Raw genomic sequence first — 13,903 nt, 5'->3', positions numbered from 1 at the left:
ATATGTTTCTTTTGACTTGAGTGTTTTTGAGATGTTCAGAGCCTGATTGTGATAGGAGCTAATGGCCTTCATTTCTAATGAGAGATATGAAGGCGTTTTGAAAAGCAGGTCCAAAACTCTCAATATCCAAAATAAAAGTATTGCTGGGCAGTCTCTTTGATATATAAGTTGCTTAATGTATACTAAAGATAATTTAGGGTAAGTAGAGCTGTAAGATCTCCACTTCTGTAGTCCATAGAATCATAGAATAGTTTGGGTTGAAAGAGACCTTTGAAGGTCACCTAGTCCAGCCCCCCTGCAGTGAGCAGGGACATCTTCAGCTAGCTCAGGTTACTCAGAGCCCTGTCCAACCCGACTTCGATCTACCCCTTGTCCTGCTAAAATGTTTGTCCCCATCTTTCTACAAGCCCCCTTTAAGTACTAGAGGGCAGCAAGTGTCTTTTTCTGTTTCAATCATGATTCTCTTCTTAGTATGCAAGCTTTGTACGTATTCCAGTTTTCTTTGAAGATGTCATTATTGCCCTTTATAGATGTCTTTTTATTACAAACTTAATTGAAAAAAACCCACAAAAAGCATAATAATACAGGAAAATTTAAATCTGTCCTGTAAATAGAATGTTGATGAAGAAGCTTATATCTGTCTTCAGTCTGGGAACATATTTTAAACTTTCTTAGTTTGTTTTATTTTAAAACATGTTTGAAACCATCTCCTAATGCATGTAGCTGCTTGTGTACTGCTTGTGTAAAATGATTACTTTAATACTGCTGTTCTTTCTACCACTTTCACACTACTGCAGTATTGGTAATCTTAATGAAAAATGTAATTCATTCCCCACCCCCCCCCACCCCCCACCCCCCCAGTGCATTCAGATCTGTTGAGTTTCCTTTTCTGTGAAAAATACACTTTTTTTTTCTTTCTTTTTTTTTATGTGCTTGGTGAAAATAGATTTTTATCTTTTGGACACACATGGCTTTTCAGGAGTCTAAAATACTGGATATTTCTGTACTATAAATTATAATTCGCTTGTTTCCAAATATTCTGAAGATGTTTAGGGAAACACTTAGATTTAAACTTCAGTCCTTTAAAATTTATTTAGCTGCCATATGATAGTATTGGTATTAAGAATGGCAATACTATCATATTCATATATAACAGTATTTTTTGAGAAAAAGGAGGTGTTATGAACTTTCTACTCCTACTTCAAACTTATGAGTGCAGTATAAATGTAAAATGAATATACTAAGGTTTCGTCATGCAACAGATCTTTCATCTGTTCTGAGTGGAGTCACACGGTCTTAAATCTAGTGTTGTTCACAGAAGTGCTGGTTTCCTATTTAAGATAAAAATAAACCCAGAAAAGTTAGAAGTTCTGAATGCAGGAAGATGTTAAAGTTTAGAAAAATTCAGGTCTCTATGCCATAGAGTATAATAATCTTTTAGGCAATCTATTTATCTTACTGAAGTAACAAATGACAGAATTATAAATACTCTCGTAACTTGACAAAAAAGTTGTGTAATTGCAGTTGTTTTTACACATTCCTGTCAGCTGTGCAGTGTATTTTTGGCTTTAGACAGAGTGGTCAGGGTAGTCTGGGCATGTATTCATTCTTATTAAGAGATCATATAGGAAGAGGCTGACATTTTTAGTAGCAGGAGAGTTTTGATATACTGATGAACTGTAGAGAAAATACGCTTCATCCCTGGGTTTTTGAGTCACCTTTAGTAAACTAACTTTGGAACTTTTTCTTTCTTTTCTTTCTTTTTTTTTTTTTTTTTTTTTGCCTTTCTTTCTCTTTCTTTAATGCAGCATTGACAAACTCTAGAGGGGCAAACCTGTTGTTTTTGTAGTTCATCCAGGCATCTGCCACTGCAGTGGTTTCCATGGAGAGACACTGTGTGCTTCACTGGAGTACCAGTGCAAAATCCTTCCCTCTTTCAGCACCCAGTCATATCTTAGGTTTGTTTTGCTGAAAATCTTAGCAGAAAATGTTACTTCATTGCATTATGAGTGAAACTATTTTTCCTACCAGAATGTTTTTTTTCCAGTATTTACTACCTTTTGACCTGCAGAACACTTTATTGTAACTGGAATGTGTGATAGGCAGCATAATTCACATTTTTTCCATTCCTACACATGCATAGTGGATGCCATTTCATGGGTGATTTGACCCTTCCCTTTCCCACATGCTGTTCCTGACCATGTACTCCATGCTTCTTAATTTTGTTGTTCTGGTAATCATGAACCTGGTTGATCCAACTAAAAATAAAACCTGAGGATGGGGGGGAAGACATCTGATGAATCAGCAGATAGGATTCTGTTGACTCAGGTTACAGTCAAGTTGGTTTAAACCAATAGTGATACTTGAAAAGAAAAGCTGGTGACATTTATGTGTAACCTTTAATCTGTTTAGTCAATATTGATGAGATCTTTAAGTTAACAAGCCTACATGTGTATATTTTGCTGACCTCATCTGTGTTAGAAGTGCTCCATTTTAGTTATTCTTTTTTCTTTCAAGTTTCACTTAAGTATTTTTAGTAATTCTCTTTCCCGCTCTTGGTGCTCCTCACATTACTTTGACATAAAAATAAAGGTACCACTTAAGTAGGGAAAGTGCTGTAATTATTGAACAAATCATGTAAATCCTAGAAGTGGGTAGAATTGGATACGATATCAAGGACCATTTTAATGGTAATTTTATGTCTTCCCATAACAGTGGAAACAGTGACTCATCTACATCAGTGACAGATCCACTTGGAACCCTGGAAGGCATCATTTCTGCAGTGCATGCAAGTGTGGAGAAAGGGTAAGAACTTCCTGTATGGATTCTTTGGTTAAGACTTTGAAAGATACTTCTCATGAAAGCAGTGAAGGTACAATACTGAATATGGATGATTTTTTCTTCATGGTTGTATATAATGGGATTGCACTTAATTTTCTGAGGCTTTATTCTGGAACAGTCTGCCGTCAGGTTCAAAATATGAGCCCTGACAGAAGCCTTTATTTGATCATTAAGTCAACGAACATAAAATTTAGATAAGCATGTATTACGGTGATTTGAGAAAATGTTTCTTCTGCTGTGACTATTGCAGACTGTGTATCTACCAGGAGTACTTTACTGCTTCTGTTTTAGTTTAGAAGGTAAAATTACAAATAATAATTACTCACTTTCAGATATCTGAATTTAGATAGGTAAATTTGTCAGTATTTGTAAAGTATAGTGCAGAAACAATTCCACAAATGCTGTATGATGCTTCACTGCATATTCCCCCCCCCTCCCCCCTCATGTTTTGGCTGTGTTCTGGTTTCGAGTCACATAATGGTCTGTATGTCTCACTGACATTTTCCATTGCATTTCTACTAAAGACAAGAAAGAATAAAAAAAAAAGCACAACAAAACAACACAGTTTTCTTTCCAGACATATAAACTCATGTATGATGATAATAATAAAACCCTATACTCTCTGCTAGCCACAAAAAACAATTACACTATTGTGTGGAGGCTTCTCCACTGACATTAAATTAGTTAAATATTAGATACTGAAGTAGACTGAATTGATGTCAAAATCTACAGTAAATCTCATTTGCAATATTTAAGGTAGAACCAGAGAGTCAGTACTATTTTATTCTGAGATTAATTTTCTGGAGTTTATTTGTGTACTTCATCAACGTTTAACTGCTGAAACAGTAAGCTGGAGTGAAAGTCATTGTGATTACAAGGGATAGCTTACATTCATTTAAATACTTGTTCTTATTTATTGACTTAAATCTCAGCTATTAAATTTAAAAAATATAAATCTTTCCCTCAGGAAAACATATATAAACATCAAATGTGAGCTCTACAAAACTGAAATATTCCAGCAGGTCCTTTTAATTCCCAAGCTTTTAATTTACAGTTTGAATGCCACCTGTTCAGCAGAGGCATGTCTAATTTAGCTGAAGTTCTGAGCTAACAGCATCAAGCAGACAATATAAAGCCTAAGTAAAATTGAAATCCATGTAATATGAAAACCTAAGCTGTCAATGTTTATTATTTCAGGGCTGTAAGACAGGTTAAATTGGTGTTTTCTGTCTGATACTACTTTCCCATCTGTCTTGTTAAGACAAATAAGGGAACATTAGTTATAAATCACACTCCACCTGGAACCACTTTCTTGAAATGTTTTTTAAGAAAAAAAAATAGCTTTAGTTTAAAATAATACTGAAAGATAGCAGAATAGCATTTACTGATTTGTTACATGCTAGTTTATAGACTCTAAGTTCAGAACAGATGATTCTGTCTGCAGCTGCTAGCTGGTTGGTGAGTTCATGGTAATCTGAACTGTAAATGCTTTCACACAGTTAGAATGTATTCAATATAATATACTTTTTGAATCAGATTATTTAATTAAGAGTTTTTCTAATTTTTCTAATTAGCCAAGTCAGAAAACCTCAAAACCTTATTTTAACAGCGCTTTTTTTTTTTTTTTTTTTTTTTCCCTTTCTAGGGATTATGGGCATTTTTAATCATCATACTATAACATATAAAAATCAAGCTGGCTAGAGATGGCCCAGAAAAAGAATAAGAAATTACTAGAGTTACAATCAGGAGAAACTAATTTGTGTATGTGGTGTTTAAAGAAGGGACTTGTAAGGCAAGAAAGAAAATATATGGCAATATGAATAAGCATCACATATTAAAATGTCATACTTAAAATGCAGGCAGTCAAGGTGGTTTTCCATAAAGTCATATGGCATGGAAGTACAGGCATTGATCAGGATCAGACACTATAAAAAGGCTTGCATTTTCAGGTGCAGAAATCCAGCACAACGATACAGTTGGCAGGCAAGGTAGATATGGGAGAATATGTAACTGTATAGATGGATTTCTATGGTATTACATGGTTATTTGAAGTTCAAAAAAAGTTCTTACACAACTGAGCTTTAGGCACCTGATTTACAAAGGCTAGTTTCTCTGCAGTCTCACAGAAGTGAGCTCTTTCATTTCTAGTGTTACGTATTTGTTATGCATTGAATGTGCTTGTTAACAGCTTTGAAAATACATGCAGTACTCTCATTAGGATTACCAAGGACTGTTTAACACAGTATTGTTTAATTACAGGGAGAAAGTAGTTTCTTCAGATGACCTCCTGGAGTGGTTGAGACCGTTCTGTGGTGATGACTCTTTAGCAGTGAAGCCTCGCATCAGAGTATTGCAAATTTTGGAGCAAGCCTTCCATCTCAGTGATGAGGATAGCAAGCTACTTGTGTACTTCAGGACACAAGCTGTTCTCAGAGCTTGCTGGCCTGAAACAAAGGTATTAATATTGATTGCTATAAATGTTAGCTTAAGACTGTTTTTATGCAAGGATTATATGATGAAATTGTGGTTTGCAATTTATGATTGTGATACATGATGTTGGTATGGGAACTAATCCTGCCTTCCTTTTGAGTCAGGTTTCTAATACATTATGATTCTTTGAAGTTCTGTAAAGTTAATGGACATCTCAGCTTTTCTTTGGGATCAGAAGTACATAATACCAAACTTGATTAAACACTAATGATTTTCCTGCATTGGAAGGTCCAAGCATTGACTTTGCAGTTTTTGTATGATCTTTCTTTTCTGACCATTTATTCTGTCTGTTTTACCTTCCTTCTTTATGTGACATTATAGTCAGAATTAGAATGACAGTTACTGACCACTGTCTCTTTTTTTCTGTGGTCTTTAAGTATTATTCCATTAACGTGTAGTAGGAACCTTAAGGACTTTCTCAATGGAAAGGCTTGATTGATAGGGAATGCATTCAGTCATAGTCTGCTGTTGTCACCCAAGAGACAGCACGTAACTGAAAGATAGTTGCTTAAAACCAGCTCATACCTTTAACTGCCCAAGTGATAGTTTTAAGTCTTTTTTTGGTGTAAAGTCAAGAAAAAAACAAGGTCAAATTGTTCATGAAAGAAGTTACTCTTAGCTGTTTGTTTCCAGCTAAGAAAGAGTGGTTCTAGTTCATGTTTTAAAGACTCTAACAGGTTAGCTTTCTTTCTGAATCAAAGGGTGACAAAATGTCTTTCATTTTTTTAAGTACGTGTAGAAGTTGATCTAAGACTAATAAGGATCATCTAGTGAATGTTCTCAGGAGCGAAAATGCTTGAATTTGTCAAGTAGTATATTAAAAATTCCATATGTGCAAAAAAGGCTCTGGTTATTCATTAATATTTTAACTGCTTGATTTCATGACTCATTTTGGTGAAGTGCTTAATATCAACATACATATTTTTAGATGTTCTACATTTGTAAGTACTATGAAAATATACTAAAGGCTTAACAGGAAGACAGGAAGGTATAGTCTTGTCTTTGAAGCTTGTGCCATTTTGAAATCATTTAAGTATCACTTGCTGCTTGTAGAAGTGTTCGGAAGCAGAGTTACTTTTCATCCATTTCCTATAGGCCTCCTCTCCCCCAATGCCAACCTTATAGAACTAAAATATAGTATTTTTAATACTTCCTCAAAAAGCTATGCATAAAACCGTTTTATATTCATATAAAACAAAAGCAGTATTTCAGTTGTGACTCACTGTGCTAAGATCATCCAAGGAAATAATCCTAATAAAAATCTTAAAAGTAAAATAAAATGCTTATCTCTGGCTTGCTTTAGAAATTACTTTTTCTCTTGCATTCACAGTAATACCAGCAGTTAACTCTTCAACTGCTCTTCAGGTGTCTGTCTATGATTGGATTCTTTGTCTTCAGTTCAATCCTTTGTCAATATTTGTGTTGCTTGTGACCTGCTTTCCAATCCAAAAGCATTTCAGGTCTAAAAGAAAAAAGTTACAAGTAGATAATAGCTTTCAGCCATGTCTGTAGAAGACAGAAGAAGAACCTGTATTTGACAGAAAGCTTGTGAGACTCCTTATAGTTGTTTGAAAAATACATAAGATAAGATCACTTATATTTTTCTCCTGTAATTTGGTAAGTCAAAATGCGTGTAACTTTTCAACATGAAACTCACATCCATTTGCTTTTGTCTCATGATGTTTTAGGAATTACTTGAATGCATGACATATGCTTCTGGCTGATGTGTTGCTTACTGCCCTCCAGGACCCCCAGGGTCCTCTCAGCAGAGCTGCTGCCCAGCCTGGCTGTCCCCACCTGTGCTGTCCCAGGTGCAGCATGGTTGCTAAATCTGGTGTGATTCTTGTTGGTGCAATCTTCCAGCTTGTTTTGGTCCCTTCATATAGTCAGCTAATAATTTCTCTCTCTTGAAGTGGTGGATTTTTAGAATACTCCTAGTTTGAGGCAGGAAAACATACCTGTTTCTTGTGAGGGAAGAAGTTTGTACTGACTATAAGCAGAAGTCCATTTGCTCATAACACAGAGTTGCTGATTGCTTCAATGCTTTACTTTTTTTCTGATGAGTAAGCAAGTAGTGCAAGAAGCCATGTAGTAAAAAGCTTAAGTACTATGCTAGATAAGCTCAAACCTTTCAGACCTGATTGTATAAAAATGTCTATACTATATTGTAATATAAAATTCTCTGTGTATAGTATTTATTATTTAGCTAAGTTCAGAAATAGTTTTCATGCTTAGCAATAGTGAAAGCTGTACTTATAGTACATTCATAAAAATCATTGATTTTTCACCCCAATTCCTGCTACAGAATGCAGTGTCCTGTTGGAACACATTTAAAAATTATTCTGTTTTTCATGTCAGTTCAAGCTAAATGTGTTAGATCAGAACCCTTTATTTTCATTGAATATTTTGTGCTAGGTAACTAATGTGTGATTTAGTCAGGAGAGTCATATTGGTTTGTCCATTAGGTACCAGTCATTGAAATTCAGAGTTCTTCATGAATGTCCAAGAAAAAAAATGAGTGACCCACTACTAAGACTATTCTTTTTTTCTTTTTCTCTTTGAAAGTCAGCTGATGTCAAATCCTGGTGTACAAGTTGGTATTAGAAAAAGCAAGTGATGACCTTATTTGATGATTAGTTTTGCTTATTTTGTGAATTAACAAACAGGGAAAATAGCATATTGAAAACTACATTTCACAATCCTTCATGGTATGTTAGTAAAACAAGAACCCTGCAGAATTCAGTGGCTGCATGACTGCTGAAAAGTGAAAAGAGAGATTTGTATATGAGCTTTTGGCAAAGCATTAATTAAGCAAGTTTTTCATGCAAGTTAATGCTTTAGGTGCTTCAAAAGCAACCCCGTTCTACAGAAGGGGATGTTGAAGCACAATTTAAAAGTCCGATCAGCTTGCTGTGTAATCCTGTGTGAAGCAGGGTCAGAAGGTAAACATAAGGCATTACATCTTTCAAACACGTGCTCAGACTGCTATGTCAGTCTGCCTTGTCTGTAGGTATCAATTTCTCTAGTGTCACTACACCTTTATTAATTTGGTCATTTTTTTCTCCTCCAGCAAAGTAGTAAAAAAAAAAAAACAACCAACAAAAAACCAACCACATTTAAAAAGAAAAAAAAAAAGAGGGGTGGGTGGGTGGATTGAATGCTGGTTTTAGATGGTAGAGGAATGTATTTAAAGGTTGTTGGGTTTGGGTGTTGGTTGTTTTTTTTTTTTTTTTAATGAACTTTAAATTGCAAATATTTCAAAAATTTATCCCTTATCTTACTTCCAGGTTGTTTTATCCTTACTTGCTTGGGATTTTTTACATGCTTTGAGGGTTTCCCTCTTTTCCTTTACCATTCCTTGGCATAGAAAGCGACAACAGATATTATAAAGGATGAATGTGGATTTTTATTGAGTAAAGATAAGTTTAATGATATTGCAGTGTTCAATTACCAGAAAATGTGTGAAAGCCACCCTCAGTGTGTCTAGTAATCCTCTTAGTCAGACTTTGCATACATCAAGGAGGGACTTAATATTTAATTATGCTGTAGGTGCTGTAAGTAGTGGTCCCACAAATCAATGTACTACTGGGAAACAGGCCAGCTCTTACAAAATTAAAAATGTACTTTATAGAAGCAGCTACCTATCAAACAGTCAGAAACACAGCAATTTCCAGTTCTCTAATGATTAGTTAACAAAATTAAAAATTCAGGGATCCTCATTTTTCAAAGGCTTGAGAGTCTTTAATTCACATTCCAGTAGCATCCCACGCTACTGGAGGAAGGAGGCATGTGTTGTTTTAATCCCTTTGATGAGTTTTATCTGAGCTCTTCAGGTTCTGTAATTTTCTAGTTAATTGGTGCATGAAAAATATGGGTCAAAATACTGACTTAGTTATATATTACAAAAATGTTGGGGAGGGAGAAAAACATGCTATAGAATGTTCATCTCAAATTTTAGCTTTATTCATCTAAGATAGGAAATCCATTTGTTTTCACATAATATATAAAAATATCGTCTGTAATGTCTCACAGCACTGGTGTAAGTAAGGTATCAACTAACAGGTTATGTGTGTGTATGTAGTAGTTCAGTTCAGTGACCACTTGCAGATACAAGTTACAGTAATAAGAGTTAGAATTTTGCCCAAGAAAGTTACAGCGGCACTGGTAAAGATTTTGTAGGTAAACCAGGGGTTAGTTAAAGGTAAAAAGTTAGTATTTCTGAAGCTTCTGATCTTAAAAGGATTGTTTATTATATGCAAATGCAAAATGTAATTGCTAGTTGCATGCTACTTACATGCAAATAGCTTTGTCATTTAGAGAAGCTAATCTCATTTAGCCTTTCCCCTCATGTTGTTATGTTACGTTTTTTTCATTATCTTGGGGTATACAGAGCTGCTGAGGGCTAAGTGTTTTTGAAAACTGGAAGGGATATCTAATACAAATTTAAGACTGTAACTTTAAGCACCTTTCTTATTGTATCTGGGGTTTTTTTTTCTTTGTAAAGTTTAGCTTTGAAAATTTGCCAGATTAATTTGTATGTGTTGTGTACGTCATATGTACATTTACCCTTCCTTCATATAGGCAATCTATGTATGCCATATGCGAGATTTATGTGTCTTAGCAACCTTAGTAATGTCTACAATTAACATAATGAGTTTCTGACAACTTGGGTATGGCTGTCAAGCCTCCATTGCTCTTTTGTTCCTCTTCCCCCAGTATATGAAAAATGTGTATCTTCATATGACTTCATAAAGAAAGGTTTCAACAGGAATAAGTCAATGTCCAGTGATTTTCAACTTTTTCCCATTGCCTCTGCTTGTGTCAGAGAGATTTAAACCTAAGGGCTTGGAAAGCGCAGTGAAATTTAACAATTCCCAAGTCAATTTTGCTGAAGTCATTTACTGAGTAACAATGACCTGTATTTAGCTTGATCTGGTAAAATACATGTGAAGGAGCTGTATCTGTTTAATCCTCAGCCATCTTTAATTTGTGAAAAATGCTTAATTAGAAGAAAGATTTATGGTTCTATCAACTTTGAGTAAATTTGTTATGATGTTGTTTATAATTCTAGAGACATTGTGTCTCTGCTAGTAATGCATAAAAATTAAGTTTAAGAAATTTAATTTCAGTTTTAATTAATATTTTAAAACACTAATTTCCGTTCCTTGAAGATGCAATTTATCCGTATGAGAACACGTGAATTGTATTTTTGCTGGGAACATAAATTGTAGCGTGTATGATACTTTAAGATGCAAATGAAATATTTTTCATTAACTACACAAGTAAAATAGATAAGACAAAGTGGAGAGGAAAGCAGCAGAGCCTGAATGAACATGATGGTTTTGAATGCGAGCCCTGGGTACTGTGGTATTCTGTGACTAGCAGTAGTGGCTTCAGAGGAAGATAGCGCTCTGGGGTGGATTCATGGAGGATAAGTCACTTTCTGTATTAGGCCTTTTATACTAAAGGTATAAGTGGACCGTGGTTTAGACTTTGCATATTCTGCTTTTATTTCAGTTTCAGAGAAATTAAGAGCTCATCAGAGATGTATTCCAAGTTCTATTATTATGTTGCAAAGAAACTATATGAACTGTGATTCAGCCTTGAGTGTGTCTTGCTACATTTGTGGCATTGGTACGCCATACAGCATTGAATGCCAAACGTGCCAAAACTTTACAGAAGGATTTATATTTTTAACCTCTTTATGTGATTTGGTATGTGGTGGCGTTCTATGTTTTATAGGATAGTAGAAGCCAGAAAATCAAAGTCCCTGCTCTGTTCTATGTACTTCATCACTTTTTTCCTTATTCTGTGGTTTAGTCACTTTAAGCAAACAATTCTAGTCACGTTACCTCATCCACAGTGTTTTCTGCCTCTGTAACTATTCTCCCCTCTATCTTGGAGCCCACTGTGATATGCAGTATACCTCCTGAAAGGAGGTAATGAGAGAAATGAATGTGATGTTTGTGTGGAAATGAACAGTCTATGCTTGTGCATTCCCAACACCTTGATTGCTCTCTTGACTTCAGCTGTATTTTAACCAGAGGTCTCTGACTTTCATTCAGTGAGGCTCAGGATCTTGTTTTGACTTGGTGAGACTAATTTAGCATAGCTTAAAACGTGAAGACTTTACCATTGTTACATTTTATTTGCCATCATATTTACTAATCCTAGAATTTTCTTTAGGTCGATCAGAGGTTTCTTTTTACAGTGTCCTTGACAAACATAATGTAGCTTATTTGTGTGCAGTATTATCTGTTCTATGCTTGCAGTGCTCCAAAACCATCATTTAAATTATATAAGCAAAGAAGCAGTCATAAAATGCTGATAGATTCTACTTTTTACCTTTATCATTTGATTATAACCAGGTTTTTTTGTTTGTGCTTTTTGGTTTTGTTCCTGTTAGCAGATAAAGGTCTTAAGAGTTTTCTAGTCAGGAATGTTGTTAAAAGCCTTTTAAAAAAAATAAATTGTAAAAATGGGGAGGGGGTTTAGGCATTATTTTGTTAATATCTCAATATTTTGTATTAATAACTGTGACATTCAGTTGATATCTTTTTTTTTTAAAAAAGTCTTACCTTGTTCCAGCAACCATCTTGCAAGCTGATGCTTCCTATTCAGAGGTCTGTAAACTGTGCATATCTGAGGAGCCCCTCTCAGTATTCTTAAAGTAGTTCTTCATAGTAATTTCTGATAGGTCATGTTGATTGAGAGTGTGAGGGGGTTTTCCATATTATTGCTATTATTACATAAGGACTCATCTATGATGGCTGTGACTGGGATTCTCACTACATCAAATTAAGAAGAAAACCACCAACTGCAGTGCTTACGTAATGCCATTGCATGATGCTGCCTACCTTTGATTATTTTTATGGCTGCAATAAAGCTTCTCGTTTATTTCATTTTTTACAGCTTAAATTATTCTGTGGGATCCATCTACCTGGTACTTTAAGTGCTCCTGGCATAGGTCATAAATATGGATAAACACTGGAGGAACTTTTCATAAAAATTTCTCTTTTCTTTTTTTTTTTCCCCTGAAAATAGTAGTACTGAAATACTATTTAAAACTGGAGTCCACATCAACAACTCATTGTTCCTAAAAGAGTATATTAGTATATTCTGAGTTGTTCTTTCTAAAAATACATATTTTACCTTGTCAGTTTAGTCGTATCTGCAGGATGTCATTTTGGAAAGATTGTTTTTTGACAAATTTTCATTTACATGAAAAACAGCTTTTAAAATCATTTTCCCTCAGTTAGCAAAATTGCAGACTTTTATTACCAAGACAATTATACATTCACCTCAATACTGGGAGCTTGTGTATGCACTGCTGCTTGATGGTAGTGATGATCAGAAAAGGTAAAATGAAGAGCCACTTGCATAAGGTATGGAGGGAAATGGCTGACACTAATTCCACAGCTTAAAGTTAGAAGTAATATTTAAGGATTAAAATATTGTAATTTCCAGTCTGCATCTTCCAACAGTCTTTTCTGTTCTGAGTGTGAAGTATCTATATTATACATAGATATGAAATATGAAACAGTGAATAGTAGCTGGCGCATACAAGTAAAATGACTTACATGTTTTTAAGTCCCCATTGTTGCACAGATGTAAATCATGCCTAAAACTAACATAGATCCAGATTGTTACCTATTAACTGACACCTCATTAATATCCTTTGTAAATTACATGTATGTTAATCCTGTCTCTTTCAGTTCTAGCTGGCTAGATACATAAATCTTTCAAAAGCATAATTTTTTCATTTGCCCTTATCTCTCTATCAATATCTATATACAGTCTTCAGAGGTTTTTTTCTGTACTAAAATGTGTTTGCAGATTAGGGCATAGTCTCCTGCAGAATACAAATGAATGGATTTTATTTTCCACACGAGTTACGCATTTTTGTGCGTTAGGCAACGTGTTTGTGTTTATTGAATCTACATGCATTTCTTAGTGTTACAAGCAGATAAGGAGTTAAACAATACATAAATTGGTTACGAAGAAAAAAGTTATTGGGTATTTCTGCAAGACAGGCAACTCAAGATGTGGCTGAACCTTTGTTTAATTCATCACCAGTAGGCTTCTGGTTGATTTGTTTCTAAACTTGAATCCCTTAACTTGCTTATCCTGTTCACTGGCTTCAGTTTGAGTAGGATTTGACCTGTGAGATTATGCACATCCCTTTAGTGTCTGTGTGCAGCAGGCATTCATATATGGTCGGCGCTCATATTCACAGTAATTTTTAATTTGTGAAGTCCAGCTTTGGGGAAAGTGCAAGAAAGCCTGGCATCAGAGTGATCTCTCCTTTTGGGTAGAAGCTGTGGGTTGTGAACACTGAATTTGTAATGCAAAACCGTTGACTTCAGTTTTAATTTTGTATTGGTTGCTCTAAGATTGTTGTTTTGATAGCAGACTCTTCCTTCTGGTCTGCCAGGCAGTGGCTGTTTTTTCCGAAGTCTAGATCGTATCAGCCCGTGTTCTCTTTGTGAGTTGAGAACTTGGACTATGTTCCACCATGAACTGCTGTCTCCTTGTTGGTCTTAAACTCAAATGAAGGGGTGATGTGAGACAG

At 35.0% G+C, this 13,903-nt stretch overlaps 1 protein-coding gene across 1 annotated transcript in view; it reads left to right on the top strand.

Annotated features, from left to right (window-relative positions):
- NBAS (NBAS subunit of NRZ tethering complex) overlaps window positions 1-13,903 on the top strand; it is a 186,875-nt gene that overhangs the window by 142,232 nt on the left and 30,740 nt on the right. The window contains exons 47-48 of the mRNA XM_080390504.1: window positions 2,716-2,805; window positions 5,101-5,296. Of these exons, the coding sequence (XP_080246630.1) occupies window positions 2,716-2,805; window positions 5,101-5,296 (286 nt within the window). The remainder of the gene's footprint in view (window positions 1-2,715; window positions 2,806-5,100; window positions 5,297-13,903) is intronic.

The sequence above is a fragment of the Falco punctatus genome (genome assembly GCF_963210335.1).
Source record: "Falco punctatus genome assembly, chromosome: 5".
Taxonomy (NCBI): domain Eukaryota; kingdom Metazoa; phylum Chordata; class Aves; order Falconiformes; family Falconidae; genus Falco; species Falco punctatus.
The sequence above is the reverse complement of the archived record's forward strand: the minus strand, read 5'-3'. Positions and strand labels throughout refer to the sequence as shown.